We start from the raw sequence: 15,304 nt of genomic DNA on the forward strand, positions 1-15,304 counted from the left end.
ACTTTAATGTGTTTGAGTTAATGTTTAAGTTCATTCTTTGAGCTGAGATATTTGAGATAATTCTTTAGATTTATTTGCATATGTAATTGTATTGGGTTGTGTTGAATTCTGCTTTTTGACTGCAAGTCCCAGAATGCCTTGCGAGAGGAATGAGTGATAACGCGCCAATTATGTGCAGGTGCGGGTGATTGTGGCTGACTTTCCGACAGCATCTTACCTGCATTGCTCTGTACCAAAACCATTGTTGGTAAATGTAACGTAAACAAGTATTCTTACGAAAATAAGCTTTCTTATCAAAACCGACGTCCCGAGTCATTACTAAGAAGTTAGCAAATCTAAACATGCGGTGACCTCACCCATTACAACCAGCATGTCCAGAGATACAACCTATCTTATCATCACCCAGTGCCTGGGCTTACCTCCGCTGTACCCACACCCCACCATACCCCTGTCTGCGCATTATGCCCTGAATATACTCTACCACGCCCAGACATCTGCTCCTTTTATTCTTTGTCCCCAACGCTCTAGGCGACCAGTTTTGATAGACTTTAGCCGCACCCTCATCCTACTCCTCCCCTGTTCCGCGGGTGATGTGGAGGTAAACCCAGGCCCTGCATATCACCAGGCACCCTCATTTGTTGACTTCTGTGATCGAAAAAGCCTTGGTTTCATGCATGTCAACAGCAGAAGCCTCCACCCTAAGTTTGTTTTACTCACTGCTTTAGCACACTCTGCCAACCCTGATGTCCTTGCTGTGTCTGAATCCTGGCTTAGGAAGGCCACCAAAAATTCTGAGATTTCCATACCCAACTATAACATTTTCCGTCAAGATAGAACTGCCAAAGGGGGAGGAGTTGCAGTCTACTGCAGAGATAGCCTGCAAATTAATGTCATACTTTTCAGGTCCATACCCAAACAGTTCGAACTTCTAATTTTAAAAATGTATCTCTCCAGAAATAAGTCTCTCACTGTTGCCGCCTGCTACCAACCCCCCTGAGCTCCCAGCTGTGCCCTGGACACCATTTGTGAATTGATCGCCCCCCATCTAGCTTCAGAGTTTGTTCTGTTAGGTGACCTAAACTGGGATATGCGTAACATCCCGGCAGTCCTACAATCTAAGCTAGATGCCCTCAGTCTCACACAAATCATCAAGGAACCCAGCAGGCACAACCCTAAATCTGTAAACAAGGGCACTGTCATAGATGTTATCCTGACCACTGGCCCTCCAAATACACCTGCGCTGTCTTCAATCAGGATCTCAGCGATCACTGCCTCATTGCCTGTATCCGCTATGGGTCCGCAGTCAAACGACCACCCCTAATCACTGTCAAATGCTAAAACTCGTCTGCGAGCAGGCCTTTCTAATCGACCTGGCCCGGGTATCCTGGAAGGATATTGACCTCATCCCGTCAGATGAGGATGCCTGGTCATTCTTTAAAAGTAACTTCCTCACCATCTTAGATAAGCATGCTCCGTTCAAAAAATGCAGAACTAAGAACAGATATAGCCCCTGGTTCACTCCAGACCTGACTGCCCTCGACCAGCACAAAAACATCCTGTGGCGGACTGCAATAGCATTGAATAGTCACTGCGATATGCAACTGTTCAGGGATGTCAAGAACCAATACACGCAGTCAGTCAGGAAAGCAAAGGCCAGCTTTTTCAAGCAGAAATTTGCATCCTGTAGCTCGAACTCCAAAAAGTTCTGGGACACTGTAAAGTCCATGGAGAACAAGAAGCACCTCCTCCCAGCTGCCCATTGCACTGAGGCTAGGTAACACGGTCATAAGTCCATGATAATCGAAAACTTCAACAAGCATTTCTCAACGGCTGGCCTTGCCTTCCTCCTGGCTACTCCAACCTCGGCCAACAGCTCCGCCCCCCTGCAGCTACTCGCCCAAGCCTCCCCAGCTTCTCCTTTACCCAAATCCAGATAGCAGATGTTCTGAAATAGCTGCAAAACCTGGACCCGTACAAATCAGCTGGGCTTGACAATCTGGACTCTCTATTTCTGAAACTATCCGCCGCCATTGTCGCAACCCCTATTACCAGCCTGTTCAACCTCTCCATCCTGCCCTGCCTATCTAAGGTCTTCGAAAGCCAAGTCAACAAACAGATCAATGACCATTTTGAATCCCACCGTACCTTCTCCGCTGTGCAATCTGGTTTCCGAGCCGGTCACGGGTGCACCTCAACCACGCTCAAAGTACTAAACAATATAATAACCGCCATCGATAAAAGACAGTACTGTGCAGCCGTCTTCATCGACCTGGCCAAGGCTTTCGACTCTGTCAATCACCATATTCTTATCGGCAGACTCAGTAGCCTCGGTTTTTCTAATGACTGCCTTGCCTGGTTCACCAACTACTTTGCAGACAGAGTTCAGTGTGTCAAATCGGAGAGCATGTTGTCCGGTCCTCTGGCAGTCTCTATTGTAGATAGGCCACAGGGTTCAATTCTCGGGCCGACTCTTTTCTCTGTATATATCAATGATGTTGCTCTTGCTGCGGGCGATTCCCTGATCCACCTCTACGCAGACGACACCATTCTGTATACTTCTGGCCCTTCCTTGGACACTGTGCTATCTAACCTCCAAACGAGCTTCAATGCCATACAACACTCCTTCCGTGGCCTCCAACTGCTCTTAAACGCTAGTAAAACCAAATGCATGGTTTTCAACCGTTCGCTGCCTGCACGCGCACGCCCGACTAGCATCACCACCCTGGATGGTTCCGACCTAGAATATGTAGACATCTATAAGTACCTTGGTGTCTGGCTAGACTGTAAACTCTCCTTCCAGACTCATATCAAACATCTCCAATCCAAAATCAAATCTAGAATCAGCTTTCTATTTCGCAAACAAAGCCTCCTTCACTCACGCCGCCAAACTGACTATCCTACAGAGCCTCGACTTCGGTGATATCATCTAAAAAATAGCTTCCAATACTCTACTCAGCAAACTGGATGCAATTTATCACAGTGCCATCCGTTTTGTTACTAAAGCACCTTATACCATCCACCACTGCAACCTGTATGCTCTAGTCGGCTGGCCCTCGCTACATATTCGTCGCCAGACCCACTGGCTCCAGGTCATCTACAAGTCCATGCTAGGTAAAGCTCCGCCTTATCTCAGTTCACTGGTCACGATGGCAACACCCAGCATGCACTCCAGCAGGTGTATCTCACTGATCATCCCTAAAGCCAACATCTCATTTGGCCGCCTTTCCTTCCATTTCTCGGCTGCCTGTGACTGGAACGAATTGCAAAAATCGTTGAAGTTGGAGACGTTTATCTCCCTCACCAACTTTAAACATCTGCTCCTCTGAGCAGCTAACCGATCGCTGCAGCTGTACATAGTCCAATCGGTAAATAGCCCTCATCCCCATACTGTTTTTATTTATTTACTTTTCTGCTCTCTCTACCTGCACATGACCATCTGATCATTTATCACTCCAGTGTTAATCTGCTAAATTGTAATTATTCACCTACCTCCTCATCCTCATGCCTTTTGCACACAATGTATGTAGACTCTTTACTTTTCTTTTTTCTACTGTGTTATTGACTTGTTTATTGTTTACTCCATGTGTAACTCTGTGTTGTTGTCTGTTCACACTGCTATGCTTTATCTTGGCCAGGTCGCAGTTGTAAATGAGAACTTGTTCATAACTAGCCTACCTGGTTAAATAAAGGTGAAATAAAAATGTATTTAAAAAATAAATTACTAAAAATGTATCATCAGATGCCTTGGCTCGGTACAGAGATGCACATTCTCCCTCTCACTCAGGCATAGATTTCAAAGCATCTCAATGCCTGTAATGCAAGTACGTCGACTGAAATTATAACAAATAAACAAGTCTGTCGACTGAAATTATAACAAATAAACAAGTCTATTGCCTGAAACGAACTGCTGAATCCAGTACACTTATGTACAAAAGCTAATCATTGCCTTGACATTTAATGGCAAGAAGGAGTAGAATACTATCTTAAAGAATGGTTATTTTCATAGTTAAAGATAGCATATTCTATACTGTCTTGTAATTCCATTGGGGCCATTATACTAGTGCACTATAGGGGAAATATTTGGTTCACCCAAAAATGCCTTGTCATATAACTTAGCAGTGCATAGGGCCCGGGAATTTGTGATAGACACCTCTGGTGGAGATGTTTAAAAAGAACACAACAGCTCTAGTCAGACTTTCACAAATTGCACCTCTGGTTGTGTCTGTGGTTGAGCAACCCCCTTTGGCACCCACGGTGCCCTGGCTGGATGCAAACCCTGCTGACAAATCAAAGCTGTCTTGTTGTAGATAGGCCTATCTTTCAACAAAGAATCCACTGAGAATGGAAAGGTGATCCTTGTTTCAGTTTTCAGTTTCAGTTTTCAGTCCTTATTCTCAAACCACAGAGGGGTATTGCCAGTAGTGTCTTCTGATACAAGTTTGAATAATGCAGGCGTGCAACAGCATCAACCAATGGAATAGGCTTTGATTTGCAAATCTCATGCTATTTTGCCCCACCTATATTACAATTTTGCCTGGAGCTATGTAAATTCAATGGGCAGGTTTAGATCTCCATAACATTTAATGGTTTAAAACTAGGAGAGACAGGAGAAGAGCTTCAATCAGCATTAGTGATGGGCCTACATGCCAAGGTGCGTTGCATAACTTGACAGTTGACCAGCTCTAAATGGTGCTCCATTTTGTGATTATAATCCAGAGATATTGCTATTGGAAATACCATATTTGGTAGCACAGTGGCACCAGTCTATCAGCAGGCCAGGCAGGGCATAGCTAACCTACATAATGCAGCAGAAAGGTGTTGTCTGTTTAAGTTGAGCGTAGCATATATACCTGCAGCACTCCAGGAACAGGGTTGCTTACCCCTGCTTTAAGTTGTCGCTGGACAACATTGAGGAAATTTAGGGCTCAAAGAAATGGCCATAAGTGATTTTTTGGGGTCCTTTTAAGTTTAGAGTTAATTTCCTGCAATTGTTTGTTCTACCATTCTAACTCTCAACAGTAAATTGAGTTCCCCAAAAAATATTTGTATTTGGAAATTGATCCATGGGCATAAAAAAGGGGGTTGCTCAACCATGATCTAGATAGCGCAAAAATAGCTTTCCAATACAAGAAAGCACAGATTATATTCTGGACTCCCAAAACTGCCATTTGCTATATAGCCTAATAAAAAGACACCCGCGATGTCGAGGTCGCGCTATGGACAAGGACGCATGTGTGCGCTGCTGTTATATGCTTTTCACAATATTATTACAAGCACTTTTTGCACAGATATCCCATAAAATGTTTAAATTGCCCTTTTAATCATTCTGTCGGCTAAAGGGCATGTAAAATCCAGGATTAGTTTTAACCGATTCACTCAGCTAATGCAGTGGCTAGCTATAGAGACCGATAGCTTCCTAGCTCTGACTGTAGGCTGATTATACAAGACAGACAATTGTTTCTGCGACCCGTAAAAACAGATTTTACGGGAGCCTATCAAACTGAATGCCAGGACGTAAAAAACATTCTGCATCGAAATAGCTGAGCCGACGTCGAATTTGACATTCAGATACCATGTTGCTGCAGCTAAATTCTTGCCTGTAAACCATACGTCGCACTCGGCATTGTACCCTATTTACAATGAAATAAATGTTTTATTTTGACAAGGAGATATTGAAAAAACGAGAAAATATCTTACCCGGGCCGCCATATTCGCGTTTGGTGTTGTTCAGAGGTGCAGCTCTGAATGGTAATTCATACGGCAGTCGGAAGCACTGCCAGTAGGACTGTATCCTACCTATCTAGCTACGCAGGAGGAACCAACGCTACACACACTGCACGACTGACGAGTACAACGCATTCAGTTTTGATTGGCCGAAATCAGAGGAAGCCCTCGATGAACGTTCCTCACGTTGCACGATTGATGGATAGGCTGGCAATCTTATGGAATGGCCTCCCTCCTGATCCCATGTGTGTCCCCCCTCCCACTCTCACACACTCTTATCCATGTAGCCTATTCTCTGTTTAATGTTGAGTATTCGCAATACAATTATTTTGTTATTAAACCAAGCTAAACGCCACATTGTATGTAGCCTAGCTTACCAGTAAATAATATGGGCTAACCAATTACGCACACAATATAGCTATTGGAGTTTATATATTAACATTGTGATCTGCAATTGTGAATAAGCAGCTAGAATCTAGATCCTAAACTGTGCTGGGTGTGTGGTATCTTGCGAAGGTCCTTTCAGCACTGCAGACAAGCGCCTCTACATTAGTCAGGACCAGGGACAGCGGCCCTCACACTAACAAACAGCTAGCTGCTCCTTCAGCACCACCAACCGTGGACAGCTCATCCTAACCCCTCCACCACTTCAGAAAAGGCCATTCCGCACTGCAGTTGCCCACCCCGCTGCAGATTAGATGTTTGTTTGTGTGAGGGCTGCTGTCCCTGGTCCTGACTAATGTAGAGGCGCTGTCTGCAGTGCTGAAAGGAGCGCCTTCGCAAGATACCACACACCCAGCACAGTTTAGGATCTAGATTCTAACAATGCGCACCCAGTGTTTTTAAGGGGGGTTCCCTTTGAGCGAGACAAGGCGCAAAATTGCTAATCTTAATCACATAGTAAATCGTTATTTGGAAGGCAAGGTGATTTGTCGATCTGTGATTCTCCGCAGTTCGACTGCAATCTCAAGTCAGCCTGCCATGGATAGTGGAGGCTACCTCAGCAGCCTCACAGCAGACATGGCTATAGTTTGGCAGACATATTAAGCAACCTAATCCTCTCTTATCCAACATTCCACCCAGCCAATCAGAGGGAACGGTGAAGCTATTTCCATGACGGTACTTAGATACAGTATCTATCTTCTCAGATCTCCAAACTGCAGGTTGCTCAGCATTCCTGATGATGGGTCACAACTCTCTACTGCCTCGTTGTGGCTAGACTGGGTAGTGCAGGCTCATGGGAAGTTATGTTTATATTTTTTTACAGGGATGGCTTCCATGACCTACAGATGAAGGGAAGATGTTTCCCCTCATATTGTTTATACAATGCTTTATATAGCTAGGAGGTGGAAAGTATTGTGCCTGTCTGCAATATAGTTGTATAGTGTGTGGTCCCTTGAACAGGATTGGTGTATCCAATAGAGTGAAAATTCCACCAAGCCTAACTGTCTAAAATGGAGGTCTTACTTCCTCAATGTTCAACATTCATTCACACGATCAGACACAATGAAACAGAACATTTAATAAAGACTTGCAAATGTATTTTTTATATAAAGTAAATGTAACAGTTGATCAAATTCTTCTCACTCACATACATAGTCACACATCCACATACATTAGTCACAGATTGCCTCATCTTCCCTCTAATAACACTATTTTAACATGATTTGTTCAACAAAGTTGCACACAATATGATTCACAAATGAAAAGGGGAAAACATTTAATAACCCCATTAACTTTGTATTGTACAAACGTGTTGTCTTGTTTGTGTTGCAAGTGAAAACATGGCACATAGTTATGACTTAGTCAAAGAGAAGAGGATGCAAAGTGAACTTCACCCCTCTCCATAAGGTTCCATAGAGTCCCAGGCTGTGTTCCATTCCAAAAATGCTGAGTTTCCCATTCCAAACTGGCTGGGTGTTCCATTCCAAACATTTGTTTCCTTCCCTCTGTTCTTCGCGACTTGCCCTTGCTGAGTTGAATGGACTGAATAGATGAAAACAAAATGGTGGAAACTCCACCTGGCAGTCACTATCTCTGTTGCTTTACACAATATATAAGTCCAAGTATAGAAGTTTAACTGCTTGTCATTTCCACTACATTTCTACTCATCAGTATTATTGGCCAGTTTACACATGTGCATTTTCATGGAAGGCCTATCGATAGAGTTCGCAAAATATCCAGATGTCAATATTTTACCATTTACTGTAACTATCTGAAATTGTAAAGATAATAATTACACACATTCAGATGTGGTTGGAGCTATAAACATTAATAGCAATGAAAAGTGAGCAATATTCAAATTTTCATTTACTAGCATCAATTTAGATGCAGCAAAACCTCAGTGAATTCTTTTCTTTTCTTTTCAGTAACTATTTCAAGCACATGGAAGTGTAAATTACAGTATTGTATGAGAATAAGCACTGAACCTATACCACACAACTCGTTTCAACAGCAAAGAAAAGGTCTTGATAATTATAATTCCAATTTTATCTGAAAGGTATTACATCAGCTATCTACTGTTCAATCCCTCCCAAACACATCATACAGGAAGAACGTGTATGCAGGCTCTGCAATCTAATTTTCATATGCATATTTTTCATGAGGTTTGAGACTGTTGGTAATATCAATGGCAGTTTCAATTGAGCGCTACGTAGCCAAGTCAGTGGAGATTCTGAAATGGACAGATAATTCATATTTCTCTTGTTACATGTTGCCATTGGTAGAACACAAGTCACTGGCTCTGTCATCTCCAACATACATACACAATAATATAATAATAACTAATGAAATGTATAGGATGATTGCATGAAGAAGTCAAATGTAATGTAAATGTAAGTCTTTCTTGTTCTGCATGATGATCCAAGACTTGCCTTGTTGTTTTTATAAATCATAATTTTCAGAACGATATGGCACAACCTTGCAGGAGGTGGGATTTCATCAAAATGAAGACTTAATCAGTAATCATGATTTCATAATTATTTAAGGGCAGCATTGCAGCATACTGCTCTGTCTAAAATCATGTGGGGTATGTCTAAAATGGCATCCTATTCCCTATGTAGTGCACTACTTTTGGCCATAGCAGCCCATTACATAGGAAATAAGGTGCCATTTAGGACTTTGTCGTGGTGTGCGAACACAAAGCAGCATGCTAGGAACCCATAGAAGCACACATGCATGTCAACACAAGTCGTTACATAAATAACCATCAGTGGGGAGGAAAGAGTCTCTTTATTTTAAGGGAGATGACTGAATGGAGAATCCATTTTGTTCTGACCTCAATGGAAACCAAGGAGGTGGACACATCATATGAAGTGCCACAACTAGTGTTGTTTCAGTGCAATGGAAGTCAATCAACTCAGCAGTATGTTCTACTGGTATTCCATATCACTTTCTTTGACGAGGACTAGCCTCCTCTCCATACCAAAACACAAATCAGGACTTTGGTGGGTGATGAGGTTTGGTAATGTTACCCTCTTATCTGTAAATGGTGAAATAAAACCAGGCATGCTTGTTGTGGGAAGAAGTGCAATGTTGTGGGAGAAGACTTGGGCAGGGCTATTGTTGGTGGTGAGGTAGGGGGCATTGGCAATTGTGTGGGGGACATTAGGAAATCAAGACGTGTGAAGACGTGATGTCCTGAGTGGACACGTGATGACATGGGACGTGGTCTTATGCGTAGTGGAATCCTCATGTTTCTTGTTCCCCCACATTGCCTTGTTGAATCCACACAGATCCTCTCTTTAGCTTTGCTTTTGGTTGCTTTGATGACTCTCTTATAGTTTATTAGTTTTTCCCCCCTAAGTATGTACACTACATGAGCAGACTACTACAGTGAAGTTATCTGGTGTTTTCACTGTCTGTGTTAATATTTAGGGTCATTGAGGATGCCAATGCAGCTTAGAGAGTGGGAAAAGGGTTGCAGAGGCCTCACAACTTATGAAGTTCCTAAAGTGATTCTCTTGACTCTGAATCTGGACACAAAATGTATCTGTCTTTTACTCAGCCATTCTTCTTTTTACTCAAGTCATTGACATTTGATTACCCGTTTTGGGTTTATGAGGGGTCATAATTTTCTATCATTGTAATCTTGTCAGGTTTGGCTGCTATTGAAGTAATATATAATATGTGTCCAGCCCCAGACCACGCTGCATCTGTGTTATCAAATGTCCTGAAGGCAGAGTTTTAATGTTCACTCAACATAAAGGTTATAAGTAATTGTATCTGTGTGATTGTCTGTAAGTACTATAATGCCCAAATATTGTTAACATGATATATGACACCAGAGCCTCCTAATTGGTCATTATGGGCCTCCAGTTAAACCAATTTCCTCCTAATTCAAGATGGGAATACCAGACAACTGTCCTGTTTTTTCTGTAGTTGTGCGTGCCACCCTGACCCTATCCACATCCCACCCGTCCCACTTCTCCCCTGTTCCTCCCTTTACCATTCTCCCATGGTTCCTCTTATCGGTCGAGGCCTATCAACAACCTTGTCTTCTCTTCCTCCTTCTTGCTCTCGTTTTTGAGGTCGGCAAACACCTGGGTGAAGTAGTGTGGGTCGGAGTTGATCTGCAGCATCTTGCCACTCATGCGGTTGATGATTTCCAGGCAGCGATCCCAGAAGGCCTCCTTCTCAGCCTCAACCAGGAAGGGCTTGAGCGGGTAGGAGATCTCGTTGCCCATGTAGGAGTAGGACAGGTAGAGGCAGGTGAGCAGAGAGGCTTGCAACTCCCGCTCGCTGGCCACCTCGGAGGAGACCACATCGCGGCACAGCATGTAGAGGAAGACCACGTTGGCTGGGGTGATGAAGCCCTGGTCCTGCCAGCCCTGGAGAAGGAGGGAGCGGTCCACGCTTCGCAACCACAGCACCGGGTCGGTAGGCGACAGACGCTTCAGCCGGTAGCAGCGCCGGCACAGGAACTCACCCAGGCTACGCATTAGCTCGCTGGTGGAGGCCTGGACAATCACCCGCTTGGGCGTGCCCGCGTTCGTTGCCTGGCCCCCCTTGGAACCAGTCAACAGGTTCTTCTTAGCGGTGGCAGCAACGTTGGAGACGGTCTTGGAGGTGGGGATGGTGGCAGCTATGGTGGGTTCCTGCATGGTGAAAGAGGACAAGTTGGCGCAGGACTGGGATTTCTTCAGCTTCTGGCTGTTGGTGATGGTGTGCTCAGTGCTGACCTTCTGCCCGTCGTCTGGTGGGAGCTTTTTGGAACCTTTCCGTTTGGCCGATACCGCCACAATGCGTTTCCATGGCAACACACTGATGAGGGACTGGCGCTTGAGGCTCTTGGCGTCCTTGGAGTTTTTGCTGTTCTGGACTGCCGTGTAGTGGCCCACAGTGGCCGGGCCATCTTCGAACAGGGCCGCTTTCCGGTAGCTGGGGGAGAGGGACAGTACGGTACCCATGGTTCCTCTGGGAGAGAGAGTTATGGAGGGGAGGAAGGGTTGGCTCTCTTCTCTGGGGGATCTGATAAAAGTGTTTTTAACGGGAAGAACCAAAGATTCTTGTTCTGAGAAGAGAAATGATACCTGTCAATAAACAGACGAGAAAGTGCATTACAAAGTAGTATGCTACAGCTTTTTGTGCATGGTAAACATTTGGTACTTGGGTGAAAATTGTATTGAAAATAAGCTGTACATTGATTTCTGAATGCATTTCCAATGGTTAGTAAAACAACAACTGTGGATCTTGGAAAATGCTGGGTTAAAGTATTTTATGATCAAATTCCTTTACAGCTTGGTTTGAATGAATGAATCAGTTCCTTATATGTGTGTTAATTAAGCTATGAATAATTATCACGTTTATTAAATGGCCTATGTTTATAGGGGATTCATAGTTGCATGTTTTTTTTGTTAGTCACAGATAAATGAATAGACCTTGGGCTATATAACACCTCTTAGACAGTTAATTCAAAACGGCCAAATCTCGCAGCATTCGCTATACAATTTTGATATAAGGATTTGTTCAATCTTAATTTCAATCGTGATGTTAATATCATTTATAAAATGGATTATGCCCAATATCTCTAATTTCGAATGCAAATTCAAATTAATCTTACCAGGCCAAACATTAGATCGTTAATATGAATTTTATATAAGGAGCGAGATAGGGCCACGGAAGCGTGATAAAGAAATGTGCGCAAGCATCCATCTTAGCTTCAAAATGGAAGCCTTGAATGAAAACACCATCCCCTTTAACACTATACAGCTTTGATAAGGATATAGATGTTATATTTGTTGATGTTACATATTTTTTATTTGTGATATTGATAAATGTTGTTTATTTATAACACATGACATGGAGATGTAGAAATGCAAGCAAAAAACGGGCACTGTAATTTTAAAATGGTTCCTTAATCGTGTCCAATAAAGACAAATACAGTGCAATGATAAAGAAACCGAATATACTGTATTGTTTATAGCATGTTGATTAAATCACTTGATAATGATGGTGACACAAGCTGCAGAATAACAACTGCTCATAACGCCACCATGTCTTACCTTCAAATCAGTAGAGTCTTCTGGTATAATCCATACAGAATCACGGCCTGTATAATCTTTACTTTTAGTACATTCTTGAGTATCTTGTTATGATTGTGATTAACCGTTAGGCCTAATAGTTGTTTTTCACACCGAGCTGCGGTCACTAGCACAAGCGCTGTCCACGGTCCTGGGGTATCGAGGGGGGAGCAATACAAGGCGCTATGGAACTGAAAGCTCTACGAATGAACGTTTCCCGGTACTTGTTGTGTCTATGTGCGGTGTCTCAATCTTCAGCTAAGAATAATGGAATATTCTCTTTCTCATAGAGGGTAATACCGGTACACAGCAGATGCGAAATGTATTGCCAACACTCGCTATTAGAATAAAAATGTATTCCATTGAAGAGCAAAAATCAATAGCACGGCTGTTATCTCAGTCCACGCGACGAAGCAGACAGAGGGGGGTATCTCTCTCAAACACGCAGTGAGGAAAGTCGAGAAAGAATAAACGAAGACGTAAACATAGAAAAGAAAACGATCAAATGTATACTACAGCAAACCAGCATAAATCTCGACGCTTTGATGCAGGCATCTGCAGATATTCGGGTTGGCTGTGAAACTTATATGCAGCCATCCTATTGGTCCGCGCTGTATGCTGCTGTTTCTGCTATGTCGCTCTTGCAATAGTAGCGCTAGAGATGGTCTTGTCTGTGGATGTGTGGGTAGCCAACCGCTGGGTGCTCGGTCCATGGTGCTGAATCCGCTATCCAGAGATGCCCTTCACTCCACTGACAACCAATACAGCTACGCCATACAAACTAGTTGGATACACTCCTGTAAACTCAAACCTCATTGGCAGATCAAGATTTATCCGTTGGTCTATATCTTTTAGATAAACATGCATTTGTAACTGAATCTGATGGTGAAATTCTGCCTAGTGCATCTCTGATGGACAGTTTTTTTTTACAATGCTGAATAGCCTACACTTGGAATCGGGTGTTTAATCAAAATTATAATTTCGATATTGTCCCCATTACAAGAGAATAAAGAGCACTATACATCATAATTTAGGGCATTAGCCTTTCCCTTTCATCTCTCCAATGCATGCTAAATTCTGGAATAATGTTTGGGTTCAATAGGGCAGCTACCTCTAACACGTGTCTGTATGGTTGGGTGATAGACAAAATAAATGCTGGGTTAAAAACAATTAAACTTGGGTAAATATTGGACAAAACACATGTTGGGTTATTTTGAGCCAGCAGTTGGGTCAATTCACAATCCATTGCCAGAGCCAGGTTGGGTTGTTGATGCTTGGTTATTCATCTATGACCAGAGGTGGGAAGTATTTTTGTTACATGGATTTGAAATACGTCTTTGAATTACTTCTGAGTATTTTGTATGTTGTATTACAATGGGCTAAAGAACAGTCCAGTGTATTTTGGAACAAGATACTTTTGAAAGCTGTAATGTGTATTTTCAAAATACAAAATGCTTTTCTATACTATTTCTTTATAGTTGTTCACAATTGTGTGCCCCCCTTTCACTCTACATTGGTATCAAAATGCTAATGGAACTATGGTGTGATAAGAGCGTCTGCTAAATTGACTAAATGAAAATGTACAGTATATGTAATAATGAGTAATTGCAAAGCATGCTGAGTATGACTCTAATGAGCTCTGCCCTGAGCTCTGCCCTGAAACAATGCCAATGAAAATACCCAGTGTGCTTTGCAGTTGTTCGTTTTCACATATACATGTACATTTTGGTAATTTAACAGATGTTCTTATCCAGAGTGTCAATGCATTCACCAAAGGTAGATTTGTATTTTTATTATTATTTTGTATTTTATTTCGATACATTGGTCTTTAGGGTATTTTGTAGTTGTATTTCGTAAGTGAAATAGTAATTTATGTCTAACCCTGGCTATGATCCACAGGGTCAGATCAGAAGACTGGAGGCATAATTGTAACTTGTGCCCATCCCTGGCTACAATCCACCTGGTCAGATCAGAAGACTGGAGGCGTGGCTTAGTAGGGGCATGGCTTTCAGAATGTTATTCTTGGCCATCAGTGAAAGAAAATGTCATTTCGGTTTTAGTTTCAGATGAGGTGACATCTAGGCTAATGCCCCAGTCGAGGGCGTTAGCAACATGAATAATCTACTACTGTACACAAATACTGCATTCCTGAACAAGTGGGAAGTGAACTTTACCACATATGACTGGGAAAATTCCACTTGAACTGGTAATTACTAGTGGGAAACTCGTCATCATCTTGAGCTCCCACTTCTTCCACATGCAGATCTCTGACATCACCTAAGGAAATTACCTTGATAACAGAATTTTTGACAGTTATATGCAACAACAAAGCATTATTTATAAAAAGCTATCTATTAATATTGTTTTTGAATACTATAATTTGTTTACAAGCTTGATGGATGTACTTTTAATTCACGGTTTAAGCAGATGTTGGCCATTAGCGAATCTGTGTTTCTCAACAAGTTCAAAAGCACGTGAATGCATCCAACTGGTATTTATGACTTCACAACTGGTAAATTTCCACCTCCCACTCGGTTATGAACGCAGAGTAGCATAAACAGCAATTGTCATTTTCCCATTCTGACTCCATGGACATCAGCAATGTGCAATGTTTTATGCTCTGTTGTTGTGTATATTGTTCCCCATTTGTTGTTTGTTGTTGTTCTTGTTGTTGTTTTTGCAAAACCAATTTTGTTTTCTTCAAGCAGTGTGAAAGTAATTATTTTTGTATCAATGCAGCTTCACTTACATTTATCCACCCCCGCACATGACAAAGATTTCAGATCAAGGGCCTGATTACCTGCATGTCCACCAATGTTATTTACATGTTGAAATGTCCTTGTGGTCTGTCTTACATAGGTAAAACCCGTAGAAGCCTTAAGACACGGATAAGTGAGCACCGCAGCACTATACGGACAGGTGAGACAAAAAATCTGGTTGCTGCTCATTTTGTACAAGGTGGACATCCTATTAGGTCTCTGAGATACATTGGAATAGAAATGGTCAAGATGTCACGTAGGGGAGAGGACATTGAGAGGAAACTTCTTCAAAGGGAATCT

The 15,304-nt window shown here is 42.5% G+C and overlaps 2 protein-coding genes across 4 annotated transcripts in view; both read right to left on the bottom strand.

Moving 5' to 3' along the window:
• LOC115145210 (vesicle-fusing ATPase-like) overlaps positions 1-5,833 on the bottom strand; it is a 39,757-nt gene extending 33,924 nt beyond the window's left edge. For all 3 annotated transcript variants that reach the window (XM_029686590.2, XM_029686588.2, XM_029686589.2), the window contains exon 1: positions 5,698-5,833. In XM_029686590.2, coding sequence (XP_029542450.1) covers positions 5,698-5,709 — 12 coding nt within the window. In that variant the 5' untranslated portion in view covers positions 5,710-5,833. The remainder of the gene's footprint in view (positions 1-5,697) is intronic.
• Positions 5,834-7,258: 1,425 nt separating this feature from the next.
• On the bottom strand, positions 7,259-12,917 carry LOC115145211 (cyclin-dependent kinase 5 activator 1-like). The gene is made up of 2 exons (XM_029686592.2): positions 12,228-12,917; positions 7,259-11,255 (listed from the first exon to the last, which is right to left on the bottom strand). The coding sequence occupies exon 2, from the start codon at positions 11,130-11,132 to the stop codon at positions 10,191-10,193; it is 942 nt and encodes a 313-aa protein (XP_029542452.1). The 5' UTR covers positions 11,133-11,255; positions 12,228-12,917; the 3' UTR covers positions 7,259-10,190.
• Between the last annotated feature and the right edge of the window lie 2,387 nt (positions 12,918-15,304).

The sequence above is a fragment of the Oncorhynchus nerka genome, linkage group LG17 (assembly GCF_034236695.1).
Source record: "Oncorhynchus nerka isolate Pitt River linkage group LG17, Oner_Uvic_2.0, whole genome shotgun sequence".
Taxonomy (NCBI): Eukaryota; Metazoa; Chordata; class Actinopteri; order Salmoniformes; family Salmonidae; genus Oncorhynchus; species Oncorhynchus nerka.

Coding starts and splice junctions, on each gene's coding strand:
- LOC115145211 (XM_029686592.2), bottom strand. CDS start 11,132: ATGGGTACCGTACTGTCCCTCTCCCCCAGCTACCGGAAAGCGGCCCTG.